The 24,415-nt window shown below is 56.7% G+C and overlaps 13 protein-coding genes across 13 annotated transcripts; 5 read left to right on the top strand and 8 right to left on the bottom strand.

Moving 5' to 3' along the window:
- Positions 1 to 162: 162 nt before the first annotated feature.
- On the bottom strand, positions 163 to 1,408 carry BDY17DRAFT_182972 (uncharacterized protein). The gene has a single exon (XM_033729926.1). The coding sequence runs from the start codon at positions 1,104 to 1,106 to the stop codon at positions 246 to 248; it is 861 nt and encodes a 286-aa protein (XP_033587685.1). The 5' UTR covers positions 1,107 to 1,408; the 3' UTR covers positions 163 to 245.
- A 303-nt stretch (positions 1,409 to 1,711) lies between these two features.
- BDY17DRAFT_325832 (uncharacterized protein) lies at positions 1,712 to 2,308 on the bottom strand (the record flags this gene model as incomplete). Its single annotated transcript, XM_033737413.1, has 1 exon — positions 1,712 to 2,308. One exon carries the CDS (start codon positions 2,306 to 2,308, stop codon positions 1,712 to 1,714), a length of 597 nt encoding a protein of 198 aa, XP_033587684.1.
- Positions 2,309 to 2,572: 264 nt separating this feature from the next.
- BDY17DRAFT_325831 (uncharacterized protein) lies at positions 2,573 to 3,268 on the bottom strand (the record flags this gene model as incomplete). The annotated part of the gene is made up of 2 exons (XM_033737412.1): positions 2,573 to 3,181; positions 3,233 to 3,268. The coding sequence occupies 2 exons, from the start codon at positions 3,266 to 3,268 to the stop codon at positions 2,573 to 2,575; spliced, it is 645 nt and encodes a 214-aa protein (XP_033587683.1).
- A 1,466-nt stretch (positions 3,269 to 4,734) lies between these two features.
- Positions 4,735 to 6,687, top strand: BDY17DRAFT_253920 (DNA repair metallo-beta-lactamase-domain-containing protein; the record flags this gene model as incomplete). Its single annotated transcript, XM_033731381.1, has 2 exons — positions 4,735 to 6,013; positions 6,062 to 6,687. The coding sequence occupies 2 exons, from the start codon at positions 4,735 to 4,737 to the stop codon at positions 6,685 to 6,687; spliced, it is 1,905 nt and encodes a 634-aa protein (XP_033587682.1).
- A 355-nt stretch (positions 6,688 to 7,042) lies between these two features.
- BDY17DRAFT_311892 (uncharacterized protein) lies at positions 7,043 to 7,824 on the top strand (the record flags this gene model as incomplete). Its single annotated transcript, XM_033735583.1, has 3 exons — positions 7,043 to 7,330; positions 7,433 to 7,534; positions 7,555 to 7,824. The coding sequence occupies 3 exons, from the start codon at positions 7,043 to 7,045 to the stop codon at positions 7,822 to 7,824; spliced, it is 660 nt and encodes a 219-aa protein (XP_033587681.1).
- A 1,701-nt stretch (positions 7,825 to 9,525) lies between these two features.
- BDY17DRAFT_253645 (uncharacterized protein) lies at positions 9,526 to 10,411 on the bottom strand (the record flags this gene model as incomplete). The annotated part of the gene is made up of 2 exons (XM_033731362.1): positions 9,526 to 10,164; positions 10,223 to 10,411. Coding segments are annotated over 2 exons (828 nt in total), but the record flags the coding sequence as incomplete, so codon positions are not given.
- Positions 10,412 to 11,413: 1,002 nt separating this feature from the next.
- Positions 11,414 to 12,307, top strand: BDY17DRAFT_311890 (glutathione S-transferase; the record flags this gene model as incomplete). Its single annotated transcript, XM_033735582.1, has 3 exons — positions 11,414 to 11,469; positions 11,520 to 11,788; positions 11,847 to 12,307. The coding sequence occupies 3 exons, from the start codon at positions 11,414 to 11,416 to the stop codon at positions 12,305 to 12,307; spliced, it is 786 nt and encodes a 261-aa protein (XP_033587679.1).
- A 290-nt stretch (positions 12,308 to 12,597) lies between these two features.
- Positions 12,598 to 13,444, top strand: BDY17DRAFT_325826 (phosphatidylethanolamine-binding protein; the record flags this gene model as incomplete). Its single annotated transcript, XM_033737411.1, has 3 exons — positions 12,598 to 12,737; positions 12,796 to 13,331; positions 13,407 to 13,444. The coding sequence occupies 3 exons, from the start codon at positions 12,598 to 12,600 to the stop codon at positions 13,442 to 13,444; spliced, it is 714 nt and encodes a 237-aa protein (XP_033587678.1).
- Positions 13,445 to 13,901: 457 nt separating this feature from the next.
- On the bottom strand, positions 13,902 to 16,214 carry BDY17DRAFT_254096 (uncharacterized protein; the record flags this gene model as incomplete). The annotated part of the gene is made up of 2 exons (XM_033731398.1): positions 13,902 to 15,947; positions 15,990 to 16,214. 2 exons carry the CDS (start codon positions 16,212 to 16,214, stop codon positions 13,902 to 13,904), a joined length of 2,271 nt encoding a protein of 756 aa, XP_033587677.1.
- BDY17DRAFT_268874 (uncharacterized protein) lies at positions 15,990 to 17,142 on the bottom strand. The gene is made up of 2 exons (XM_033731928.1): positions 16,733 to 17,142; positions 15,990 to 16,496 (listed from the first exon to the last, which is right to left on the bottom strand). Exons 1-2 carry the CDS (start codon positions 16,989 to 16,991, stop codon positions 16,417 to 16,419), a joined length of 339 nt encoding a protein of 112 aa, XP_033587676.1. The 5' UTR covers positions 16,992 to 17,142; the 3' UTR covers positions 15,990 to 16,416.
- Positions 17,143 to 17,800: 658 nt separating this feature from the next.
- BDY17DRAFT_300707 (uncharacterized protein) lies at positions 17,801 to 18,367 on the top strand. Its single transcript, XM_033734111.1, has one exon. It carries the CDS (start codon positions 17,805 to 17,807, stop codon positions 18,123 to 18,125), a length of 321 nt encoding a protein of 106 aa, XP_033587675.1. The 5' UTR covers positions 17,801 to 17,804; the 3' UTR covers positions 18,126 to 18,367.
- On the bottom strand, positions 18,301 to 22,958 carry BDY17DRAFT_300706 (glycosyl hydrolase). Its single transcript, XM_033734110.1, has one exon. The coding sequence runs from the start codon at positions 22,827 to 22,829 to the stop codon at positions 18,387 to 18,389; it is 4,443 nt and encodes a 1,480-aa protein (XP_033587674.1). The 5' UTR covers positions 22,830 to 22,958; the 3' UTR covers positions 18,301 to 18,386.
- A 327-nt stretch (positions 22,959 to 23,285) lies between these two features.
- On the bottom strand, positions 23,286 to 24,401 carry BDY17DRAFT_300705 (uncharacterized protein). The gene has a single exon (XM_033734109.1). It carries the CDS (start codon positions 24,298 to 24,300, stop codon positions 23,371 to 23,373), a length of 930 nt encoding a protein of 309 aa, XP_033587673.1. The 5' UTR covers positions 24,301 to 24,401; the 3' UTR covers positions 23,286 to 23,370.
- Between the last annotated feature and the right edge of the window lie 14 nt (positions 24,402 to 24,415).

Below are 24,415 nucleotides of genomic sequence, written 5' to 3'. Positions count from 1 at the left end.
CCGCATCCCCAACAAAGCCATTGACTATGGATACCCGTCTCACTTTCACCCCAAGGGCTCTTGGAGCGAGGAAGGGTAAAAGAGAAGTGACAAATGGGCGACGAGGTTGATTCGAAAAACGCGTTATTGCGGGAGAAGGGACTCGGGATTGAAAGATTTCTATGCTACACCACTGGCCTGCTCGCACCTATCTCACCCGCACACACCCTCCCCCACCACCCCCCAACCGCTGTCATCCCACCCTTTCACCATGACCTATCTCGCTGAGAGCTGACACCCTGGCTAGTTCCTACCGAAAGGGATCGCCTGACACGCGGTCCTTCCACACGGGCAACGGAGGCAATCTCGGCCAAATCAATGCGCTCCGTCACCATGAAGCGAACGGAACACACGCCTGTTGCCTCCGCCGCGTCGGGGAAGAACCCAAGATCCAGCAGTAGCATTTGCGCCGTCTCAGGCATGGGCTCCCATAAGACCACGCGCGAGTGACGGCCGAAATCCATACGGTATAACACCCTCCCGAGGTCCTCGCGCTCCGATGTGAAGTAGAGCCAGTGCAAGCGACAGCGATTGACGAGGCCGATGGCGCGGAGCCATTCGCTCACGATGTTCATGTCGAGCCAGTCGTCGTGGATCACAAAGCCGTTTTGCTCGTAGAATGCGGGAAGCAGGGTGGCGCGGAAGCTCTTGTTCACACGCGTCATGGCGGGCTGGGCGAGCAAGGCGGGCATGTTGCTGTATTCCTTGGAGCTCGGGTGGAAGAGCTGGATGGGCTCTGGGTTGACGACGGCGAAGTAGCCGATTCTGAGCACGAGCTCCAGGGGAAGGCCGGCGAAGCAATCGTGAAGAGACTGGAGGTGATGAGTACGTTGGATGGATGATGTTGGAGACGCGTGTGGGTGGCTTACCTCTGTCGAAGACGTGTCGTGAGCACCAAGCTCGCGTGGAAGCGCGAAGATGTTCTCAGCCACCTCGATGTCCGCCGTCGTGCATGAGGACACGCGGCCCTCCGCACAGATGACCCCGTCGGAATCTTGGTCGACATCTTCCTTGGGCTGCTTGTTTTGATCCATGAGCTCCACCAGCTTCATGCGCTTCTCCAGCATCTGGATAGGTTGGTCAGTGAGCTGAGTCCGTGGAATGTGATGCGTTTGAGCGAATCACCTCTCTCGAAAACGCGTCGATCTTGTACGTATGAGCCTCGACTGCTAACACCAGCGGGGCGAAAGGACCCTCGGGGATCGCCTCCCCCGTGGACGGCGGGATGGCGTGATACACAGGGACATCGTTCCATCGGAACGCCATTGCGTGATACCCGCGGAAGCGAACGCTGAACATGTTGGATGAAGTTGTAAGAGCCGGATGAAGGTGGAAGGGCTGAATGAAGGTGGAAGAGCTGGATGAAGGTGGAAGAGCTGGAAGGAGGTGGAAGACGCGTGGAAGAAGCTGGCAACCAAACTGGAAAGGAGAAAGTTGAGTCTGCGCTTTCAGGGGGCCACACAACAATATTGCAGCATGACTCAGCCTGTACCACCAGCATATGAGTGCAGTATGACGTTGCGGTTGCTATGGGAAGGCGCGAATTCACTTCAAGGAGTACGTTCTACCATCCGACTCAACGATCTCCACGGCCAGGGTCGATAACCACGGCCACAACGCGTCTCTTCGGCCCCAAACCACCACCTCGTCATTGCTCGTACCTCAGTCCCTATCAAGCACCCTCCTTCTCATCATCCGCCACCTCAGCATCCTCCTCACTCGTCGTCTCCTCCATCAAGCGCTTGAGGTTGAGCAGGACAGCCCTGTCCGCCTTCTTCTTCGCCTCCTCCTCCTTAGCCCTCTCCTCCACCGTCTTCTCGACCTTCTTCTTCACGTCGCGTTTCGCCGATCCCTTTTCGTGAAACAAGCTGCCCTCCGACGCATCCTGTTCCTTCAAAACATCCTCCAGTCTCGCAGTCAACTCCTCCGCGTGGTTCTTGGGCATGAACTCATAGTACTGATCACCGCTTCCTCCACTCGACGCGTCGTAAGGCAGATCGTCAAAGTCCTCTTGGAAGAGCTGCCTTTGCTTGCCGCCCGTACGACGCGAGCTCTCAGGAGCAGCGCGGCCTTTGCCTTTGTCTTTGCTTGGACGCGTGGTGTCGGAAGGAGGCTCGGCGGTGTAGTCAGTCTTGGCCTTCTTCGCGGGATGGTTCTTGATCGCTGTTTGTGAAGGTTGTTGCTCGTCTTCTTGCTCTGAGAGAGCCCTGGCTTTCCCCTTTTTCGTTGTCTTCGACGAAGACGCGTGAGCGTGTGAACGGGGAGGCATGACGGCAGAAGTTGCGTTGATGATGGCCTTGAAACCGAGTAATGTGGGAGGAAGACTTTGTTGATGTTTCAAGTCTTGTCGAGGAGAGATGTCTAGCGTTGATATTTGATGGTCGCACAAAAGCGAGCGCGAGTCCTCAGCACGGTGACGTCCCTTGAACTGAAAGCCACGGCCGCCTAGTCGTGAATGCGACGTGGCGAGCGCGCCTACTTTATCGAACAAACCCGCTTATACCACTTGTGACACGCGAGACCCTTCTCAAAGTCACCACTCGCCCTCCTCCTCAACCCAGCCAACAGCCCAATCGTCCTCCGTTTTCTGCATGAGCGCCAAAGCCAAGTTCAGATCCAACGAACCATCGTCATCCTCGACCTCACGAACGATCCCCATGCGTTGCAACAACTTTTTCACCTCCGCCTGCCACGTAGTCCGCTCCGGAAAGCTCAGGTGATGAAGATCACCATCCATCCCGGCCGACAGATTGCCACCCCTGCCCAGATTATAGCCAAGATGCACGTTCACCGCGAGCACCAGCAGAACGGAGGCGTTCCAAGAACCGCGCACGTACATCTGCATCAAATGCACGCGATTATGTTGGCCGATGGCGCGCAGCCAGAGCACCAGATGCGTCGGCATGGCGTAGCTTTCGTTCACGATGAAGACCGTGGTGTTGTAGAATCGAGGCAAGACGAACGCACGAAGTTGGCGGCACGCGCGGGACAAGCATGGCTGCTTTACGTCGGCTTGGTTGATGCTGGGAGTGAGCGTCCTGAAGAGGTGGATGGGCTCTCTTTGCCCGAAGGTCAAGTCGCAGATGTAGAGCAACAGCTCGGCGGGCAGGCCTAGCAGGCCGCGAGGGTGCTGCTGCGCTGGCTGTGTCTGCTTAGCCTTTCGTACAAAGTGGAAATTGTGGTGCAAGCATACCTTATCCTGGCCGTGGACCGGCATGGTCTCTGCCATTATGCCGAATATCTCCCCGAGTCGCAGCGATGTCTGCTCTGTTGTAGGAGTCGATGTGGGAATACGAGAGATGAAGTTGGGAAAAAGACTGCAATCAAGTACCTACCGTATTGTGTGGCTCATACTTCATGGGTCCAACCGTTCTTCGAGCCTACTTACAGACGCGGCGCGTAGTCTCCAGTCGGAAGTATAGGTCAGCAAAGATGGAACCCGGTATTGAACATTCATTAGACGAACGAGTGGCGACTGGGAAGGAGACCCGTAAACGACGATCAAGTGTCCACGATCTGATGAAGCAGACTCGAAAGACGTAGCCTATGCTACCAAAAAGAAAGGACCTCGAGAGGTCTACGTCGCTTCGTGGACTCGAGTCTTCGAGAGACATTTCGCGTCTTCCTAGGAGAAGACTATACTGTGATGATGAAGGACTGGGATATGGCCAAATGATTTCTGGCGGCACATCTAATAGACTGTCGAGCGAGTGAAGTACAAAGAATGTGAAGGCAAAGTCAGCGCGCTTCATCAGGCACCAACCCGTTTCCAGCCAATAGAAATCCTTTGATCGCGTGGTCACGCTTCAATCTCGCGTTTGGGGCAAGTTCGATGATCTCATCTTTCCCTTCCTTCTTCGAGGACTTCGAGATGGACACGAGCGACTTGTAATGTTTCGCAAGCCTCGCCAGACAACCCCGCGCGCCTCAAACAATGAAGTCCCGGACGTTGGGCGTCCTCCAACACCGCCACTGACGCCGGCAAAGTCGCCATTCACTCTCGCCATCCCTCCGACTGTACCTGCACCCAAGATGGCGGCGTCGAAGAGCAAGTCGAACAAGGCGGCGCCGATGCCAGTGATAGGGCGGCAGGGACATATTGGCAGTGCGAAGAAGCCTACTGCTGCTTCAAAAGTCAAGGACAAGGGGAATGCGAACATCACCAGCTTCTTCAAGAAGTCCGAGCAGGATGCGGCGGCGTTGTTTGTGCAGGAGAAGGGTGGCCAAACCGGGCTCGCTGACGACATTGAGAACTATGGGCCTCCTGATGATGTGACCATCCATCAAGACCGTTTGGAGAAATCGGGCGACGAGGAGCGGTACCATGAGAGTGGCGGCTCGGTGAAGAGGCGCAAGCTTTCTGATGCTGGAATGAATGCCGAGCCTCGCAGTTCAGCTCCGGCGACCACTGGTACGAATGGCGACAGTACCCCGACAGATGGGCGGACGAGAAGGGGACCTTTCTTTGAAGAGTCCGACAGCGAACAGGATGAAGAGCAGCCCGAAGCAGTGATTGGAATTGATGCAACGATAGAAGACGGTGATCAACCTCCAGCCATGACTGCGGGACTCTCTCACCACCAAGAGGAAGTAGCGCTTGATCCACCTGAACAGGAGAGCGATCGTCGACCCGCTCTTGTGAGGGATGAAACCAGCTTCGGACCAGATCTGGACGATTTCAAAGACTTTGAGGGCATGGATGACTTTGACGAGGATCTCTTTGAGGAAGGCGACGAATACCTCGAACGGAGGTATATGGAGGAGCAGGCTTTGCTTGAAGCAGATGATAATGAAGGAGACGACGGTGCCTTCCGACCCGCAGACGCATCCTTCGCCAACGTCAGCGACCAGGCGGGATCTTCAGACAACGGACCAGCTTGTCCGATCTGCAGTATCAGCTTAAAAGGGATCAACGAGCAAGATGCCGGCGTGCACGTCAACAATTGCCTCGATGGAAATCCTACTCCCCTGCCCGAGCCAAAAATCCCACAACCACCACCTCCAGTTGAGGCTACCACGAAACCGGAGGCTGGCATTGCCCACCCAAATCAGTTTCGAAAACCGAATCGCGCACCAAAGCCTGGTCAAGCGAGTCCCTTTACCTTTGGCCAGCAAGCGGGCAGCGGCGGATCAGCGTTTAACAAACTCATGTCCGGCCATGCCGAAGATGCCGCGTGGGCAGAGGCCGCCGCCTCCGAACACGCATCTCGGGGAAAGCCTTCTTACCAGCGTACCTGCCCTTTCTACAAGATCTTGCCGGGACTGTTCATCTGCGTGGACGCTTTCAGATATGGGGCCGTGGAGGGATGTCAGGCCTACTTCCTGAGCCATTTTCACAGCGATCATTATGTCGGTTTGACGAGTAGCTGGAGCCACGGGCCAATCTACTGCTCCAAAGTCACGGCAAATCTTGTCAGACAACAGCTGAGGGTGGACCCCAAGTACGTTGTGGGTTTGGAGTTTGAGCAGACGGTCGACGTGCCTGGCACCAAAGGGGTTAAGATGACGATGATCTCTGCCAATCACTGTCCGGGAAGCTCGTTGTTTCTCTTCGAAAAGGTGGTTGGCAAGAAGACGAACGGTGAGCCCAGACTTCAGCGCATCTTACACTGCGGTGACTTCCGAGCGTGTCGAATGCACGTTCAGCATCCCCTGTTGATCCCTGATGTCCAAGACCAACTCTCTGGCAAAAGTAAAGAGCAGAAGATCGACGTCTGCTACCTCGACACCACCTATCTGAACCCAAAATACTCGTTTCCGAGTCAGGAGAATGTCATCAAGGCTTGCGCGGACATGTGCGTCAGCTTAAGCAAGCACAGCGTCGACGATAGCGACGGCTGGGAGCAGATGAAAAAGCAACGCGCAGGTGAGGGCATGGCCAAGTTCATTCGCAAGGAATCACAACCAGAGATCAAGCAAGAGCCCGCAGACGAAGGCGAGATGGAGGACTTGAAACTTGGCAAGAATCCCCACGGTAGCCAACAAGTGTTGTCCACTCTCGCCACCCCCAACGTCGAAAAAGGCCGCGGCAGACTGCTCGTCATAGTCGGCACCTATAGCATAGGTAAAGAGCGCATCTGTCTGGGCATCGCCAGAGCACTGAACTCGAAGATCTACGCTCCGCCCACGAAACAACGCATCGTCGCCGCACTTGAGGACCCCGAGCTGGACGCCCTCATGACCAGTGATCCACGCGCCGCGCAGGTGCACATGACTCCCCTCTTCGAAATCCGCGCCGACACTCTCGACGACTACTTGAAAGACTACTTCCCACACTTTACGCGCGCCGTCGGTTTCCGCCCCAGCGGCTGGAACTACCGACCCCCGACGTCGCGCTTCACGGACTCACCCACAGTGCAGACGGTGCTGCACAGCGAGAACTGGAAGAGCGGCTTCAGCATGCGCGACCTTGTACCGCAGCGGGGCTCGACGAGTCGCGCGTCGTGCTTCGGCGTGCCGTATTCGGAGCACAGCTCTTTCCGCGAATTGACGATGTTTTGCTGCGCGCTGCGGATTGAGAAGATCATTCCGACGGTCAACGTGGGGAGCAAGAAGGGTCGGGAGCGGATGAAGTGGTGGTGTGAGAGGTGGTTGGCGGAGAGGCGGAAGAATGGGCTGTATAAATTGCCCGAGGATGGGAGCTGGTGATAGGGCTGAGCGCACGTGCGAGGTGGATCAGGCTCTAAAAGGCGGAGGTTTAATCTCGCCCCGGCGCCAACCTTACCGCATTCAGCACAAGGCTGCTCACGCTTGAAACCAATCCCGCAACCTTCTCTCAGCCCCGGCGGCCCTGGCCCATCTCCTTCAAGAAATGGATCGTCGTTGATCCCAGTAACGCTCACTGCCGCCTGCCAACGGCCTGCCAGCCCTACCCCAGCCGCTACGGTATGGGCCGTCTATACATAGCCATGGCACGCACCTACCTTTCCTTCTTCCTGTCCTTCTCCTCCTCCTCCTCCTCCGCCTCTCTGCGCGGTGCTGCTATTCCCTTCCACCAGTCACCATGTCTCATCTCCGCCTGCATCTCCTCCCCACCTCCCTCCTCACCCTCCTCCTAACTTTCGCGCCCCTCCGCACCCACGCGAGTTGCTATGTCGCAGCGTACGGCGTGATAGGCGAACAAGGCTGGGACGCTTGCCCGGGCACCGCAGTCTCCGGCGGTATCGAAACGTGCTGTCTCCCAGGCTCGCAATGCGGCGAGGACTCGCTGTGTCGCGTGCCGGCGTCCGAGAACCCGGGCACGAACGCGTACTATCTGGCCGGGTGCACGGATTCGACGTATTCGAACTCGGTGTGTAATAAGGCTTGTGGTGAGTTGGATGCTGTGTGGGGTTGAAGTGGTGTGACTGTGGCTCACAACTTGCTAGTGGACTTCACTACTACGTATGTGCAGTACGAGCCCGCGTCGGGAGTCTGGATGTGCTGTGGAGACGGAGGGTGCAATGGCACAGTGACGGACGCGACGTTCGCGGGCGTGGCGCCGGCGAATTGGCAGGTGATTACAGGCGATAGCAGCACTACGCCCTCGACTCCGACTCCTACGCCGAGTCCTACCACTCCCTCGACTCCCAATCCGCCTGGAGAGAAGACGACATCCAGCGTCTCCTCTGCCTCGTCTTCCTCTACAACCAGTGCACCCCTCGGCCCCGCCGGCGCAGTAACAACATCCATCTCCTCAGCAGACTTCAAACCAACGCCTCTCTCCTCCATCCAAACTTCCAGCACAACAAGCACCGCCGCAGCAGGAAGCACAGCCACAGCAAGCACTTCAAACTCCGCCAGTAACAACCTGCACAACCCCTCCTCCAGCTCCGGTCTCAGCACAGGCGCCAAAGCAGGCATAGGCGTCGCTATTGCCCTCGGGGCCCTCGCGTTCGGCGCCGCGATCGTGGCTATAGTCATGTTCCGGCGACGGGCCAGACGAGGCGTGAGGGAGATGGCGGTGGCGGAGAAGAGTACGCTCATGGCGCCCGGATCGGCGGGGAGTCCGCCGCCCCCGGGGTATCATGATGTGGCGGAGTTGAGTAGTGCGCCTGCTAGTCGGCGGGAGCCTGAGCCTTGGCGGCCAGCGGCGAGGGGCGAAGAGAGGCACGGAAGGGTGGAGTATCTCACGGAACTGCCGAGTAAAATGCCTGTTTACGAGCTTGGGGCGTAAGAACGGTATTTAGAGATTGGGTGGATAAGTGAATCGTATTTCACGAACTACGTCCTATTCTTGCACGCATTCGAGCCAGGCAAAGACACTTATCGCCAACTACTCTCATCCGGATACCGCCTCCCATCAACCCCCGATGCAAATCGTGTCTGCTTCTTCCCTTTCGCAGGCGCCGCACCAGAAGCAGCACTAGGACCAGCAGCAGCACCACTCTCTCCACTCCCTTCGTACCCGCCTCCACTCAAATCACTCCCACTCACGCGTCCACTACGCCTGCGCTCGCGATTCGGCAACGGGGAGTCAGGTGGGAAGAAGCCTGCGTTAGAAGTCGGGTAGGGAGGGGCATCCGAGGATCCGCGGCGGGAGTTGCGCGAGGCCGTAGTGTTTCCCAAAGGCGGTGGATCTCGCTGCTGCTGCTGGGATGGGCCAGAGCGAGGCGATGCCCTGCCGCCGTTGTCGTCATATGGTCGACGCGGCGAGTCGTATCTGCGGCGTTCGCGGTCGCCGGAGCGTCTGTCGTACTCGCCAGAGCGTCTATCGTTGTTGCGGCTGCGGGGCCTGTCGTTGTGAGTACTGCGGGGTCGGTCATTGTTGCTACTACGCGGTCTGTCGTTGTTGCCGCTGCGAGGCCGGTCGTTATTCCGGCTTCGAGGTCGGAAGGGCGAAGGTCCGGGGGAGTCACGGGAAGTGCGGGGATCGCGGCGAGGACTACCAGGCCGTCCTGCTCCCGGGTTTCGACGGAACTCAGGAGACGTGCGCGGCGGCGGGTAGTCGGCGGCTGTTCGTGCGGTGTACATGGGTTGGGGCTGTTTGGCGACGTGAGAAGCGAAGAGCGGGCTGGCAGACGGCGCGAAGCTGGGACCGATGCCGTTGGGTGTGATGGCTGTGCCTTGCGGATTAGGGTCGTCGTAGTCCTGGAAGTAGTCGGTGATTTCTTTCTGGCTAGGTGTGGGCTCGTGGCTCCTGCTCTGGCGGAGTGTGGGTTCCAGATCTTCGTCGTGATGGCGATGGCGCGGAGGTCCCTCGACGCCGTCGCCATTTCGTCCGTCGTCCCCCGGCGCCGTGTCGGAGCCTCCGTACTGTCCGCTTCGCACGCGTCGATGATGCGCGGACGGCGTGCGGGCATCGGCTCTCATCGAAGATCGGTCTGCAGATTGGTGAAACTTGTCACTGGGAAGACTACTCCTCCGCCTGTGGTCTTTGCTGTGATCTCGGCTTTCGCTCTTGCTACCCCTTCTGCCATCCCAAAGATGCGGGCTCCCGATATTTCTGATAACCTCCTTCATCGTGGTCGCGCCCTCCTTCGCCTTGTCTTTCATCGAGCTCCTCCTAGGACTTAGCTGGGGGCGTTTGCCGCCACGCTGCACGATGGTCGGCCGGCCATCCTGACGGTACAGCGGGTTGCGGAAGTAGGCCATGGCGGGGCCTCTGGAATCCACGGACTCGTTGTCATCCGCATCCTCTCGACGTTTTCGGTACTGGATTCGTCTGACTTCGGCTTGTTCAGCTTCTACATGCCGTTGCTGCTCCTCCTCTTCCGCCTCTTTTCTCAAGCGCTCCGAGACACCATGATACCATGCGACCATGTGCTTGTCCGGCTCCAGTGGGAAACATTGTCGCGGGAGAAGCTTGGGAAAGAACTCCCCCGTGCTGGGATCCGTGATATTCCATTTTTGCACCGCCTCTCGTAAGAAGCCGGAGTGCTCTTCGGGGCCCAGGAGTATTTGGATGGTCTGCCACATGATCCAGCCCTCGGTTTTCAGCGCGGGTACAGTGGGGTTGGTGAAGGCGGTGGACTGAGGGAGAGGTTGCAGAGAATGCAAGCAGCCGAGAGACTTGTAGATGAAGGCGATGCTCTCGCTCGGGGTGCCGAGGAAGAGTTGATCGTAGTTGCCGTCGAGCTCGCGGTAGAAGTGGGCGAGTTGGATGGGGGTTAGATCATTGCAGTCGGAGGGCTCGTAGTGTACACGCTGGGCATTTTTCCTTAGCGACGACGATCGCGCGACATTAGCAAGGCGTATCACGCACCATCAAATCTTTCAGGCCTCGCAGGAGATTCTTCAATTTGTCGGTGCCAGTCTTGTCCGGCTTGAACAGATAGCCCCAATACTCGTACGCTTCGCGCTCTTCCACACTGAAGTCGAGATGGGTTTCTGCATTGTTGCTGGGTGTATTCAGCGCCGGTTGCGTGGCGGCAGTCTTGTCGTTGTCATTCATGGCGGCGAGTGGAGTGGAGCAGGTCGTCGACAGCTATCATGGGGTTGCTTTCCAGAGCGGTGAAGGTTGAAGGGAGAAGAGGGAAGGGTGCGCGGCGAGGGGAGCTCACGCGGGCAGCCAGAGTGACTGCAGGCGCCACGACTGCGCGACGAAGAGGCGGCGCCGGGTGTGACGGGCGTGAAGAGGGTGAAAGAGAGGGAGAGGTGCAATGGTGTGTTCGTAACACCCGCATTGAAGCTGCACGACGCGCAGCTGCGCTGGACGTCATTGTGGCTGACATAAGCTGTGGCGCGTGGCGGGGAGCATGCGGATGGCGGCAGGTGCTATACGACGAACATTTGCGATGGCAAGTACGAAGGACTCGGAGTGGTGAATGTCGGAGCGGCAACCGATAGAAGGCAACGCTGTTGCAGATGTATAAACTCAAAGGTGAAGAATCAAGAAGGCTGCAACTTGGTCCCAAGCATGCTGAGCAGCGCACACGGCGTCAACCGTGGTTCGCAAGGCGCTACTCGTGTCCCCTCCCCGCTGATGATGATGATGATGAGGTGGAGCTGACCAAATACTTGCAGACCCTTCTAAGGCGCAGACAAAAGAAGGGAGGATGCAGAGTACCGACTGCCTGCCGTCTGCAGTTGGTCGGGTCCATGAGCTCGCAGCAACCGTAACCTCACCTACTTGGTTTCCTCGTAACTTAACGAGTTCCTGTGCTAACCCCGTCTCGTATCAGCGGCCATCCGGCTGACGGCTGGTCTGCCGATCCTTCGGGTTATTCGGCCAGAACAGAAGGATAAGATGCCTGATTTGCGCCCTACTGCGTAGCCAAGACCCGATTCCCCGACGCAGATACGAGGGTGGGTATAGTGGGCATCAAATCTCCTTACTGCAAGGCGCAACGAGGGATGATATAAGACCGTGTCTGCACTTCGCAGGCCCATTTCACTCCCATCTTCTTCCGCATCAATTTATCCTCATCTCGCGCTTACGACATTCTGCCACATCATGTCTTCCATCAAGCCGATCATTGTCTATGGGGAATTCATCACTCCTAATCCCCAGTATATTACACTCTCCCTGATCCCTCTTGACAAAGTTAACCTTCTCGTAGCAAGATCCGCATCATCCTCGAAGAGCTGAACATTCCCTACGAGAACGATGTCGTTGAGGTCCGGGAGGTCAAGGGGGAGCGCTTCATCAACATCAACCCTAATGGTCGCCTTCCCGCCATATACGACCCCAATACCGACGTGACGCTCTGGGAGTCGGCAGCCATCATCACCTACCTCATCGATCAGTACGACACACAGCATCGCCTCAGCTATGCCTCCTCTCCAGAAAAGTACGAGATTCAGCAATGGAATGCCTTCCAGGTCTCAGGTGCGTATCCCGATAGCAGAAAGCGACCATACGGCTGGCGAACTGATTGAGTCCACAGGTCAAGGGCCTTACTACGGCCAAGCTGTCCATTTCAGCGGATTCCATCCCGACAAAGTCCCCATCGCCATCAACCGCTACGACAAAGAAATCGACCGCGTGCGCTCAGTGCTCAACCTCCACCTGACCAGGAAAGCAGCGGCAGCAGGGTCCTCTCCAACCGAAACGTGGCTCGTCGGCGACAAGCTGACCGTCGCCGACTTGTCATGGGTCATGTGGGAGCACGTTGCAGACTTCCTCTTCCGCTTAAAAGGCAGCGACCTCAATCCCCCCGGCAAATATCCGGCCTACGAAGCGTGGATTTCCCGACTTTATGCGAGGCCGGCGTGTAAGAAGGCCATTGATCGACGCGCGGAGGGGTTCAGGAAGGAGGGTGCGATTATTGCGCAATTCATGCGAAAGGACTTTCTCGAACTCGACGGTGCTAAGGCCGAGATGAAGACGTGGGAGCCGGTGAAGTGAGATGCTCCTGTAGATGAGATTTGCCCTATCTGGGTTTCGCTCAGAATGATAGACTAATTGTCGTTTCGCACGTATCTTGACTAATGTGTTGTGCTCGACTCCTGCTTCACCTGGCAAGCCTGCCCCGCAAAGTCGTTTGGCGGGGCGAAGTGAACTGGGTGGGGAGAGCTTCGATGTCAGCTCGTCAACCACTAGAGGCAATCCCCATCTCAGAGCACCCAGCCCATTCCCATTCCCATGCCTCGCCTCTCACAGTCTCATATATGAACAAATCCAAAAGCGCAACCATCATGGCCGTGACCGCCAGTTTCCTCCTCTGCTCCATCCTCCTAATCGCCGGCCTCCTCTCCGCCGAACCCCAGCAACCACAGTCTCCCCTCATAACCATCTTCAACGGCGCCTCAACACAACAACTAGACCTCATCTACGAGTCCGTCTAAACTTGACCACAACCCCAGTACCATTCACCCAATTAACGAAAACAACAGACTCCACAAAGCCGAAATAATCCCCACCGTCCTCGACGAATTCATCCCCCAATACACCATCGACGCCACCTGGTCTGAGAAAAAGAACATCACCGCCGCCTACGGCAACACCCTCCCCGTCTCCGCCACCCAAGAAGCGCCCAAAATCAAGCTCACCCGCAACCAAAACTCCCAATTCGTCTCAAACCCCCGCCCCCAACTAACCCTCATCATCACCGACCCGGACGCCCCAAGCAGAGATAATCCAGAGTGGAGCGAAGTATGCCACTGGATCGTCACATTCCCCACCTCCCGGGCCCCCACAGAACCAAATGTCGAAATCGCCACGGAAGGAGAGGACGTGATGCCGTACAAACCCCCCGGCCCACCGCCTAAGACGGGAAAGCATAGGTACGTGCTTGTGGCGCTTGCGCCGCTGAACCAGACGACGGAGACGCTGGCTCTTACTCCGCCGGGCGAGAGGAAGCGGTGGGGGTATGAGAGGGAGCGGACGGGCTTGAGGAGGTGGATGGGGGAGATGGGGTTGGGGGTTGTTGGTATGTTTCTTTTTTTCCCGTCTTGTCGTGTTGAGTCATGCGGTGGGATTTGCTGATTGATTATTGGTGTTGTAGGGGCAAACTTCATCTACGAGCAGGACGAAGAGCAGTGAGGACTTTTCCAAATCACAACCACCACGACCACCACATCCAACAACGCCAGCGAAATGATACACGTCGGTACGCCGGGGTTTGCGGCGCCACCAGTCGAACATTGTATCCTACCAAATGGGCACAAGTACTCTGGTACAAAACACCACATATGATCGAGCAGTGAGAGATGGAGCCTTCTCGAACGACTAGTTTCTCTGCGATTGCGCGAGAGATACCGAATACCCATCAATGCTTTGTTGCTTTTTTTCCCTTGCTCCGTTCGGGGTATCTCATGACCCACTCTCATCCCATCCTAGCGCTGCCCAGGCCGTGGCCAAAGATCATAAAAATGCACCCAACCGCTCTAGATCATGCCATGCCGTTGCTTCGTGCGTATCCCGTCTTCATGCATCATCCCCTGACGCCAGCATGAGGTGAGAACCTCCCATGCGCAAGCCACGATCCATTCTCAGCCCCTCAAATAGCCCAACTTCCCCTGCGCGCTCCCGTGCCCCAAGTGTTGGCCAAAGGTCCTCCTTCACTGGGACTCCAGTTCTTCTCCTGCTTCGCCCATTCCCGCACATACCGCTTGAGCGCACGCCATCGCATGCAGCTCTCCTCCACCATGCCCTCGCCTCCTCCGCCTTCGAAATCCTGTCCCAGCCGGATATATCCCCTAGGGGCGTTGCGAGCTTTCGTATCGTCCTGGCGTAGCTCTGAGATTGGGATGCGGCTGATTTTGGCGAGCTCTTCGTCAAAGGAGCGGGCGAGAGAGGGGTAGCCGAGGGAGAGGTAGTTGTAGATTTGCGTGATGGCGGAATCGGGAAACTCGTCCTCCATCATGGTGTCGATTTGGTGTTCGGTCACGAGGATGGCATTCAGTTGTTGGAGATTCGTACGGCTGGCGTCTCTGCTGATGGGGGTTCGTGGTGTGATTGTGCCGGCGCCTGCTCCGGTTTTGAGCTGGAAGGGATTGGGAAGTTCGTGTCTTGGAGTCTCCAAGCCCTGTCGTTTGGGCGGAGTGGCGGAACCCCATAGGCCGGGACCATTCTTCTCGTCGTGAACGCAGAACCCTCCCCAAAGTCCCTTAGAAGATGAGGAGGTTGTGCTCGCGACGCTCTTGATCGTGCTGACGCGTTGAGCCTCGGGCTGTCTTGATCGCCAGAGACCTTCATCCTCGCCGGTACGCTGGCGCTCGGCATCCGCTGCGGCGGTGAGATAACACATTTGATCTCGGAGGATGGCCGAGCCCTGAGTCACGTCGAAACGGGCTCGATCGGGTGATGCACATCTCGGGAAGACGAGGTCCGCACCTAACATCGGCGGTCTCGCACGCTCTCGCATCGACTTCAGCTCGGCGTCTAGCTCTGCATCTTTCATGACAGTGTCGAACTTGCCGAATGGTGACGGGCCAGACTTCTTTGCGGTGGACGCGTCAGCGTTACGCTCTTGCTGCCTGATCTCGGCATGCCGTTGCAATTCCCCCTTCTCCCAGGACATCACGGCAGTGCTCTCTCGCCTTGCCATCTCCAACATGTCATCTTCGTTGTCATCCCAAGTGACAGGGCGCTCTTCGATCTCATATACTTCGGAGTCATCGTCCTCGTTGAAGTAGTGGTGTGGATGCTCGTAGCCAAAGTCCGGGTTGGGGTAGGCTGCCAGTGCCTGCTCCTCGAGCCGCTCCTGCGCCTTCTTTCGTTCCAGATCGAGCAGGTAGTGCTGCCAGGTCTCATCAATACTCTCGCGCCGCCTCGTGGCGTGCTTGAACAGCTCGTAAGACGGCGAGACTGTGAGAGGTGAGCCAACATGACCAGGAGTAGCGGGGACGGAGGACACGATGCTATCTTCCTCACTCTCACTACTCTCAATGGTGTCCAGATCGGGTAGGCGGAAGGAATGTCCGCGCTCCGGTTTGAGACAGCTTGATCGTGGTGGGGCGCTGCCGTCTAGAGGAGACATTCGTCTTCGATTCGAGCCGGGTCTGGATGCGGACGATGTGGAGTCGACGTCCATTGCGTCGGGATCTGATTCTTGTTCGCTTGTGGCAACAGGCGTTTCTACTCCGTTGACTCGTCTCCAGTGCTCGTGCGGGTGGGCATGATAGCCGTACTCCGTCCGGTAGTCCTGTGAGAGTGGTGCATTTGGATCACCAGCACGCCGTGACCTAGATGCGGTGTCGAGTAGAATTGGAGTGAACTTGCGAGGGGGCGCCTTTGGCGCTTCTGCATTGGAGGCCGGATCCGCTCGCTTCCCTTTTCTGTTACTGCTGTATGTTGTGGCGATAGGCTCGGGACTGAACTTGACGTGCTGTTTCTTGTCTCCTTTCCCAGACTCGTCAACCAGCTGAGGAGCGAAACGTCTTGGCTTGTGCTTCGCATCCTGGTCAGAGGACTTTTCTTCTGACTCCTCGACCAACTGAGGGGCAAAGCGTCGTGGCTTGGGCTTTTCTTCGGTGTCAGATGATTTCTTCTTCGACTCGTCAACCAGTTGCGGAGCAAAACGCCTTGCCTTGGACTTCGATTCCTCTTCCGATGATTTGGGAAGCGCATGTTTCGCCGATCTAACGGGTAGCTCCATGGGCTCCGGAGCAAAGCGTCGAGGCTTCGCGTGTTCGCCATTGGAAGACGGCGGTGCTGCATCTTTGGAGGACTTGGTGGTTTGCTCGACAGGTTCTGGCGCGAAGCGCCGGGGCTTGGCGGGCTCTGGGCTGGCTTCAGGTGCCTTACGGGAGGACTTGGTGGATTCCTCTACCGGCAGTACTGCGAATTTTCGGTGTGTTGTGGTGGACATGGTGCGCGTTAGCTGGGGCGCATGCCCGGAGAGAAGGGCAATTCTGGCTGATCATAGACTGGGAGGATGCTCGCGGTAAAGGCCGACCAGGCTGTGTAGATGCTTGTCACACGAGCAGGAGTGTGGACTGGTTCAATGAAGGGTGGATGGTGCTTGACACGGTTGCTGTTGCCGTTGTCGTTGTTTGCTCAGACCGATGCAGTCAAGGAAAGGGCGAACACCGGCGTGCAGCAGGTGCTTCACTGAAGAAGCCCTTGGGAAACCGAGGTGTTGAGATTAGTGCTGTGTCATTGAATTAGCGACTTGATCCGACGGAGAAGAACATGGCGAGGCGCGCGTGTGTGTGTGTGTGTGAGATGGTAAGGGGTGTACGGAAGGATGGAGGAAGACAAGTGATGCAGCTATCAAGGGTGAAGCGAGGCGAGGCGAGGTGAGGTGAAGTGAGGTTGCACAGCGCGATGCATCGGGCAGGAGCGCTCAACGGAAGGCGCCGGTTGATTCCGAGCGGATGCACGTACAGGGAAGGTGCCAGGATGACATAAGCCTGGCACGCCGTAGTACTGACAGGCCAGTGTTTGTATAGCGAAGGAGATGATATCCAAAGATCACATCGAGGTGCTTTCCACAATTGAAGCCGAGAAAGGGCAGAGTGGAGTTCGCGAAGTCGAGGATGACGATGATGCACGTGGCGGGAGGGTGTGAAATTGACTTTCGCCTTTTCGTTGCGCACCACACCCTCACGGTCCACCGGAGCCCAGACCTACAAAGTACATGCATCCTTCCTCCTCCGTACCTACCGCACCTACTCTGCAAGGCCGCCGGGAGAAGCGACTGTCGCCACTGGCAGGATGCATGATGCACCTTCCCCGTAACCCCAGACTCCGCATCCCCAGTATGGTGATGCGCGGATCGACCCCCGTCCCCATCCGCGCTCGGGAAAATCCGGAGCGTCTGACCTCACTGCACCCCAGGCCCTGGAGACGGGAGGCTGACTACATTCCGTTCATCCAGCGGCCTGCATATGTCTTCCGGCCGACGTTCGGACCCTAGGCAATCAAAAGGGAGAGCAGACCAAACGGTGTCGGTACATGAGCTCCCGCATTGACACCCGCGAGCCATATCGTGACAGAAGCTCGTCCATGTCCAACATATGAATTGGACTGTTGCTTTGCCCAAGCAAGAGAAGTATGGCCTACCTACTTCTTTATCGTTTCTCTTCTTCTCACCTATCCTGTCTCTCAACTCTCGAGCTCTATGAAGCGTTTGCCATCAATCGGATACTTGCAGCATGTCTTTTTTCCAAGGTGTTTCACCCCTTCCAAACAGTGTCGTTTGCACAGTGTCACCAGATACCTTCATTTCCTCAACCATCCGTCTCAAACATCCAATATCCTCAAATGATGAAGTCTTCATTCCATTCAATCCGTTCTTGCTCTGCCTCGTCTTCATCTTCTTCAACAACACCAGCACAACCACCGCCAATCCACTCTCCACCCAACCATGGCCAAGAAATCCAAACGCAAAGCAACCCACACCCGCGTCCTCGCCCACTTCGACGCCACCTACGGCCGCGACGACACCCGCCTCGAAATGTGGCAACGCCTGTGCCGCGACATTGGCGTCCCAGAGCAACCATCCATCGCGAAGAGCAAGAAGGTACCGTTTTGCTTATCATTAAGACCTGCAATGCAACCCACTGATACGTATGTCAATGTCGCTCAGGCCCTCAAGGGCATCTACATCAACATCACGGACTTCGTCGAAGCGTGCGAGGCGGGCGAGCCGGTGCGGGTGTTTCATTCGTATCGGGCGCTGCTGAACGACCTGCTGCGCGACCGAGAAAGGATCTTTCCGAAGGACAAGGCGAAGGGCAATCCGATTTTGACGTGGATGCTTGTGAAGGTGTTTTGATGGAAACTCAACACTCACACAAACGGAAAGGTGGTATCATGGCCGGCTGCACTTCAATCTGGTGAAGGGAGAAACAAAATACTCTATACAACGACAGAAAAGATAAGAACGACCGTGCAAGTGGTATTCCCGCTTCAACACACATGCCATTCTTCTTACACAATCCCATCACAAGCGCCAGTAATGCAAATGCAATCCGCCGCTAGTGGGATCCAGTCCAGTCCAAATTGTACAACTACCACCACCACCACCACCACCACCTCAAATCTCCTCCTCACTATCCTCCCCCAACAACTCCCCCTCGTCGTCCGCAACAACCGCGTACCTGCCCGCAGCGCCGCTACGGCCAAAGCTCGCGCCAGAAGTATACGCCCTGCCCCCGAAGCCATCGCGACTTCTGCGGCCCAGGCGAACGGAAATGGCTTTCCACACAGTGCCGACGACCATAGGCACGGCAGCGATGAGCGCCACGACGCCCGAGAGGACGAGAATGGGGTATCGGATCCACGGGGCGTCGCGGTCGAGAGCGCCGCCTGACGAAGTGCCCAGCCCGTCTCCCAGGCGGATGCGGCCGAATTTGCCCTCCCAATTCTTCCACACCCAGTACCCTGCTCCTGCTGCTGCGGCGATGGGAATGACGATGGCGAAGAAGAGGCCCGCGCCGGAGATGCCGTGTTTCTTCTGGTACTCTTCTTCGAACCCTGGGCAGGGGAAGCTCATGGGCGTGTAGTCCATCTCCTTGCCGCCGGAGCAGGTGTCGAGCGGGATCTTGCGGTATCCCGTAACGCCGTAGTACTCCTTCAACTTGGGGTTTTTCTTGCACTGCTCCTTTGGATCTGCGGCCTCCAAGCCCTCCACCAGCTTGCACGATCCATCGCTCTGCTTCTCGTAGTTGTAGTCGCATTCGAAATCGTGGCGCTCGCACGTGCAGTTCTTCTGGATGCGCAGCAGCTTCTGGATGTCGCGGCCGTTGTAGCAGTCGGACGAAGTCTTCTTGCGGATGTAGAGGGCCTGATGTCCGAAGAGACACTGGTCTTCGTGGTTGGGGCGAGATGGGGCCCAGGCTAGGTAGTCCTGGCTGGAGCGCATGTCGTCTGGAGATGCGTTTTGATCCAATCTGCACTGTTTGCTGCGCTCGTCGAGCCCGCTAAAGTCGAGATTGACGCTGGTGAGCTCGCCATCGATCTTGCCCCAGAGGAGAAAGCTTCGGCTGGCGTCGGAGGGGATGGTCGTGATATCGGTGACGACCATGTCTTCGGCGGAAAACTGGTATGAGAGCCAGGTGACGCCTTCGTCCAGACTGTACATGACTTCTTTGGTGGGGACCTCTTCCTTGACGAGAACGATGATGCTCCCTTGATCCCCATACTCCCACATCCAGGTGCCCGGCGCGGCGTATCTCCATTCGGTGCCGCCGTCTCGGGTGATGAAGGTGTCGGCATCCGCTTTGGAAGTCAAATATTCGCCGACATTGCCCGTTCCGATCATCATTCCCACCGCGCTGGCCGAGGAGAAAGTATCGCGGGGGTCCTTTCGCTCGGTGTAGCCATGGAGATGCAAGGAGCACGACTCGATGTCCCCACTACACCATTTGCGGTCTTTGGGAGTACTGGAAGGCCTCTTGACCAACGCCCAGTCCGCGCCGTCATTGTGGGTCATGTAAGTCTTGAGTTTCTTCGACATGCCCTCGTCGACCTCTTTCTTGTTGGCCACACGGTTGATGACGGCCACGCCTTCGAGTCCCTGCATCTTCTCGAAGTCCACGTATCCGTCCTTGTTGCGGTTGACTTCGTTGACCATGAGGACGTATGAAGTACCATTCGAGTTGGACTTGACAATGCTGCCATATTCGGCGCCGTCGACATTATTGACGGTGACGTGCAGGAATACGGCGTGCGTGCTCGAGTCGAGAACGGTGTAAGCTTGCTGGTGGGGGACTTTGAAGTTCGGTGGGAATTTGGCATCGGCAAAGACCCGCCCATCAATGCTCGTGTCGACCTGCAGCGTTTGCTGGTCGGCATCCCGGACGGCGACGACGATGAACTCGGACATGGTGGCGAAGTTGATGACGTCGCGCTTCAATTCCTTTTTCGTCTCAAACCAGTCATCCGAGCTCAAAAGGGAGAGGGAATTTGACGGATTTTCGTCCTGGTGCTGCTCGCAAAGGACCAATTTTTGGCTTCCACTGCGGTCTTCCCGGTATACGAATTGACACTTGCGGACGGCGCCGAGCAGTTTTGTCCACTCGTCTCCTCCTTTGGTGCTGACACGAGCAATAGTCTCGCAATCCGAGCCCTCACAGTTGCCGAGGCCTGTCCAGATAAGCCACTCCTTCTCCGTAGGATGGAAGGACAAGATTTGGAGGCCTTTCTGGTTGGGCTTGTCCGGCGCTGTGAACGAGTGGAAGCTGTGTGCCCGATCATGGGAGTAGTGTACCTTTTCGCTCGGTGTGATGAGGTACACGTTGCCGCCGAGGTAGCGGTGAGGGTAGATTGCAATAATCTCCTCATCCTTGTATTTCTGCTCCCACTCCTTGCCTTGGGTGTGCGTGATGTAGACCTCGCGCTCATTCGTTCGCATGATGACTGTCTCGTCATCTCCAGTATCGGAATCCTGGCGTTCAAGATAGTAGTATTCGACGAAAGCGTTTCCGGGGAACTTTGTTGTCTTGCTGGAGATCTTGCCACTGGCGACCGGCTTCTTGATATCATCACAATCGCGATCGATCGGCTTATCCTTCTCCACGCCGCCACTCTTGATGCACGTATTGCCGGGGATCAATCTATACCCAGATGACCCCTTGAATTTGTCCGTCCCGCGACAAGCATCCTCTGGCGGTTTCATGGGACCTGTCAATTTACAATCGCCGTCGGATCTCCTGGTGAACCCGTTCTCGTAGTCGCATTCGTAGTCGTCGTCAGTGCATTTGCAATTCTCCATCTCTGGAACAGGGTCCTTGAACAACTGCCCGACAAAGCACTTGCTGTCCCTCTTCCGCCTGCGAAAGCTTTGCTTGTGGCCCATGATACAGGTCGGTTTGCCCTCGTCGTCCACGCGAGCATACCAGTCTTCGAAATCACTTTTCCCGCACTCTTTAAGGTCATAGTCGACGAAGCTGATGGAGATGATGTAGTACTTCCGATCGCTCCCTCGCCCTTTTGCGGCCGTAAGAATGAACTTCCGCGACGTCGAGTCGGGTACGGTGGTTAGAGCGATGGGCTGGATGTCGTCGTCCATTTCGTAGTGATCCCAGTCTTTGCCGTGGTTGATGGAGTATTTGATCTTCTTGCTCTCGCCGTCTTCGACCGCTACAAGGATTGCGCCTTGGTCGCCGAATTCGAAGAGATGAGGATCCTTGAGCGCCCTGCTCCACGTCACACCCGCATCGTCCGATACGTAGAGGTCGCCTTCGCTGCGGGATCGCAGGTAGTCGCCCGTGTTTCCCACACCCATGACTATGCCAGGCGCAGGGCTGGAGAAGATGCGACCCATATTGCGCTGTTCGGTGACTGAGTGAAGGTGCAAGTGGTCATCGTCAACCTTGAGTGGGTGAAAGGTGCGACCATCATCGAAGGAGATTTGTGTCTTGACCTTCTTGTCGGCAATCCAATTCTGCTCGACCTCTTCCCAATTCGTCACCGTGTTGACCATCACAATGCCCTGAATGTTTTGGATTTTCTCAAAGTCTACAAATCCACGCGTATTGCGATTGGTGTGCTCGAGATTGCGGGTGAAGAAGGTGCCATTGCTGTTGCTCGTGAGCAGCACACCCATGGGGTTGCTCGGTTTGGTGGTGAGGACGTCGACCTGCATGCTGTAGTTGGTACTCTCGAGGATGGTATACGCATCCTCTTCCAGCTTGTGCTCGCCAAACTCGGCGCGATGCCAGGTCCTCGTATCATCGGTCACGTATAGCGCCAATTCCGTCGTGCCCTGGCTCTTTGCTGCCGCCACAATGTACGACTTGACCGCTGCAATGTTCATGATGCCAGTGACTGCGCGCCCTTCGTGCATGACGGGCTCCACTTCCTCGGACCGGAAGAAATCGGTGGAGGAGATGAGACGGTAATTGGTGGCAAACGGGTTGAAGGAGCCCTTGACGATGCAAAGTATTTGGTTCTCATCGCTCTTGCTGTCGCCGGTGGTGAAGCGGTCTGTCGATTTGGCCCAGATGCAGCTGACGGAGCCATCGAGGAGCTTCTTTGGCTCGGAGTCGAAACCGTCGGTGGTGTAGTAAACGCGCTCTTCACAAGTCAGGCCATCACAATGCGCCGTCAGGTAGAGCATGCGTTTGGGGTCGGTGGCGTGGAAAGTGATGGCGGGTCGCGCGAGAATCGGGGTACCGTCGCACTTCCATTCTTTCCAGTCTTTCCCCTGGTTCGTCGTGATCCAGTGTGTGCCTTTTACGCCAATCACCACCGCGACCTGATTGTTGTTGGGATTCTTTAACACCGAGAAGATCTTGCCCTGGCCCACGTCCAACTTGTCCCACGTGGTGCCAGCGTCTGCGGAGCGCCAGAGGGTCTGAGAAGAAGGGTCGGTGACGAGGACAACATTGCTGTCATCAAAGTAGGATAGACCGGAGGGTAGATCGGGGAAGGAGGTCTGTTTGATGACAGGGCTCGAGTCTGCTAGCGCTGGGGCGGCGAGGAGCAGGCTGAGGAGGAAGGCGAGCAGTAACACTGCTCTGGAATGTATTGCCATGCTATGTCGGGTAGGGCGACTGCAGAAGATGCTTCGGCGGCATTGAGAAGCGATGGAAACAGGCGACGTGGTGATTGTCTAGTGTCGTCTAGAGAAGTTGTTGCCTCGCTGCTGATAATCGTCAACCCTGACGTGACAACCCTGAGCCTGAGGCCACCTTCGTCAGCCACGCGGGAGTAGGTAAGCAGCCACTCCACTCTTCCTCTTTCGGCTAGGTCGGCACGAGCCCCGGAGCGCGTGCGCTTGATCCAACTTTACTACGAGTACTACAGCCACCAACTCGTCAGTATCTATGCCATGGACATGTAGCTGGATTTTCACGCAAGCCTCGTCAGATATGTAATACTCCTCGCTGCCGCGCATTCACAATGGTTCGTCGAGTCATACGGTCACGTTAGGGCATGTGGCTTTATGTCAGGCACCTTCTGCGGGTGAGGAAGATTTGGGACGTGCAGGGCGCGCTGGAAAATATTATTGAGATAGAAGCGTATTGTGGTAGTGCGTAGTTCAAGTCGCAGTTCAAGAAACGCACATGCGGCGCTCATGACTCCTCTGCGCCCTCCAATTCTTCCACTCCCCTGACCTTGAGCTCCTTCACGCGCAGAATGGTGAATCGATGCTTGCTCTTCACCTTCTTCACCCTCCTCTGCCTCCGTTTCGTCTTCTCTTTGATGCGCAACGGCTCACTCTCGACCGCCATCACCGTCGCCCGGCATTCGAATAGTCTGTCGTCGATGTACGAGTGCTTCCCTTTCGCGATATGAGGAATGAAGTGTGGCGCGTGCTGCACGGTTGCCGACCCAAGAGTCTGCTCTGGTTCTGCAGGGAGCGGTGGCAATGGCATGATTTCACTCTGCGTCGCCCATGGCTCTCGAATATTCCTTGTGTCTGTTGTAGGGCTTTTGAGAGGTGGAGCGGCCGCTGCGGCTTTGAGGGTATAATCTCTGCTTCCAATGTTGATTGCGCGATTCAGGCGAAGAACATCGCCAGGCTCAACGCCGTGCATCAAGAACGGTAATCGTAAAGTGTCGCCTTGGGTGAGGAGGTAAGGTTTGCCGTGGATGTGGACGGTGATGTAATGCGGTGCCTGAGCCTTGAGGAGAGGCAGCATTTCGCGCAGGGAAGGCGAGAGGTCTAGAGGTTTTGCCGCGCTCGAGGTTGGAGGTGGGGTAGGAGGTGAAAATTGCATCGTTTCGGCGGCATTGCTTCGTGGTGTCTGTCGACTGCTCGGTCGCAACTCGGATCGCTGTGCATCGCTACTGTGTTGAGATGCTGCAGTAGGAAGAGGTACTGCATTGGTGTCCATGGAGTGCGACACTGTAGTCAAGTTCGCCGCCCACGGAAGGAGGAAAGTCGGCGGAACCGGCCATCTCGAGTCAAGAAGAGCTCTCTTGAGGCTTCTGGAGAGCATCTTGACAGCTGGACGACAAGGCAATGCGAGTATCTGGTCATCGAAAATCGAGGAGAACATTTGATGTTGCAGCTCAAGCACTGCTGACTCAGCGTCGCCAAGATTTCCTGCCGCCAGAAAAAGTTACAACTCGCCCGCCTCAGCCTCTGCGATTTTCCATCACACATCCACCACC

The sequence above is a fragment of the Neohortaea acidophila genome (assembly GCF_010093505.1).
Source record: "Neohortaea acidophila strain CBS 113389 unplaced genomic scaffold BDY17scaffold_8, whole genome shotgun sequence".
In the NCBI taxonomy this organism is placed as follows: Eukaryota; Fungi; Ascomycota; class Dothideomycetes; order Mycosphaerellales; family Teratosphaeriaceae; genus Neohortaea; species Neohortaea acidophila.
The sequence above is the reverse complement of the archived record's forward strand: the minus strand, read 5'-3'. Positions and strand labels throughout refer to the sequence as shown.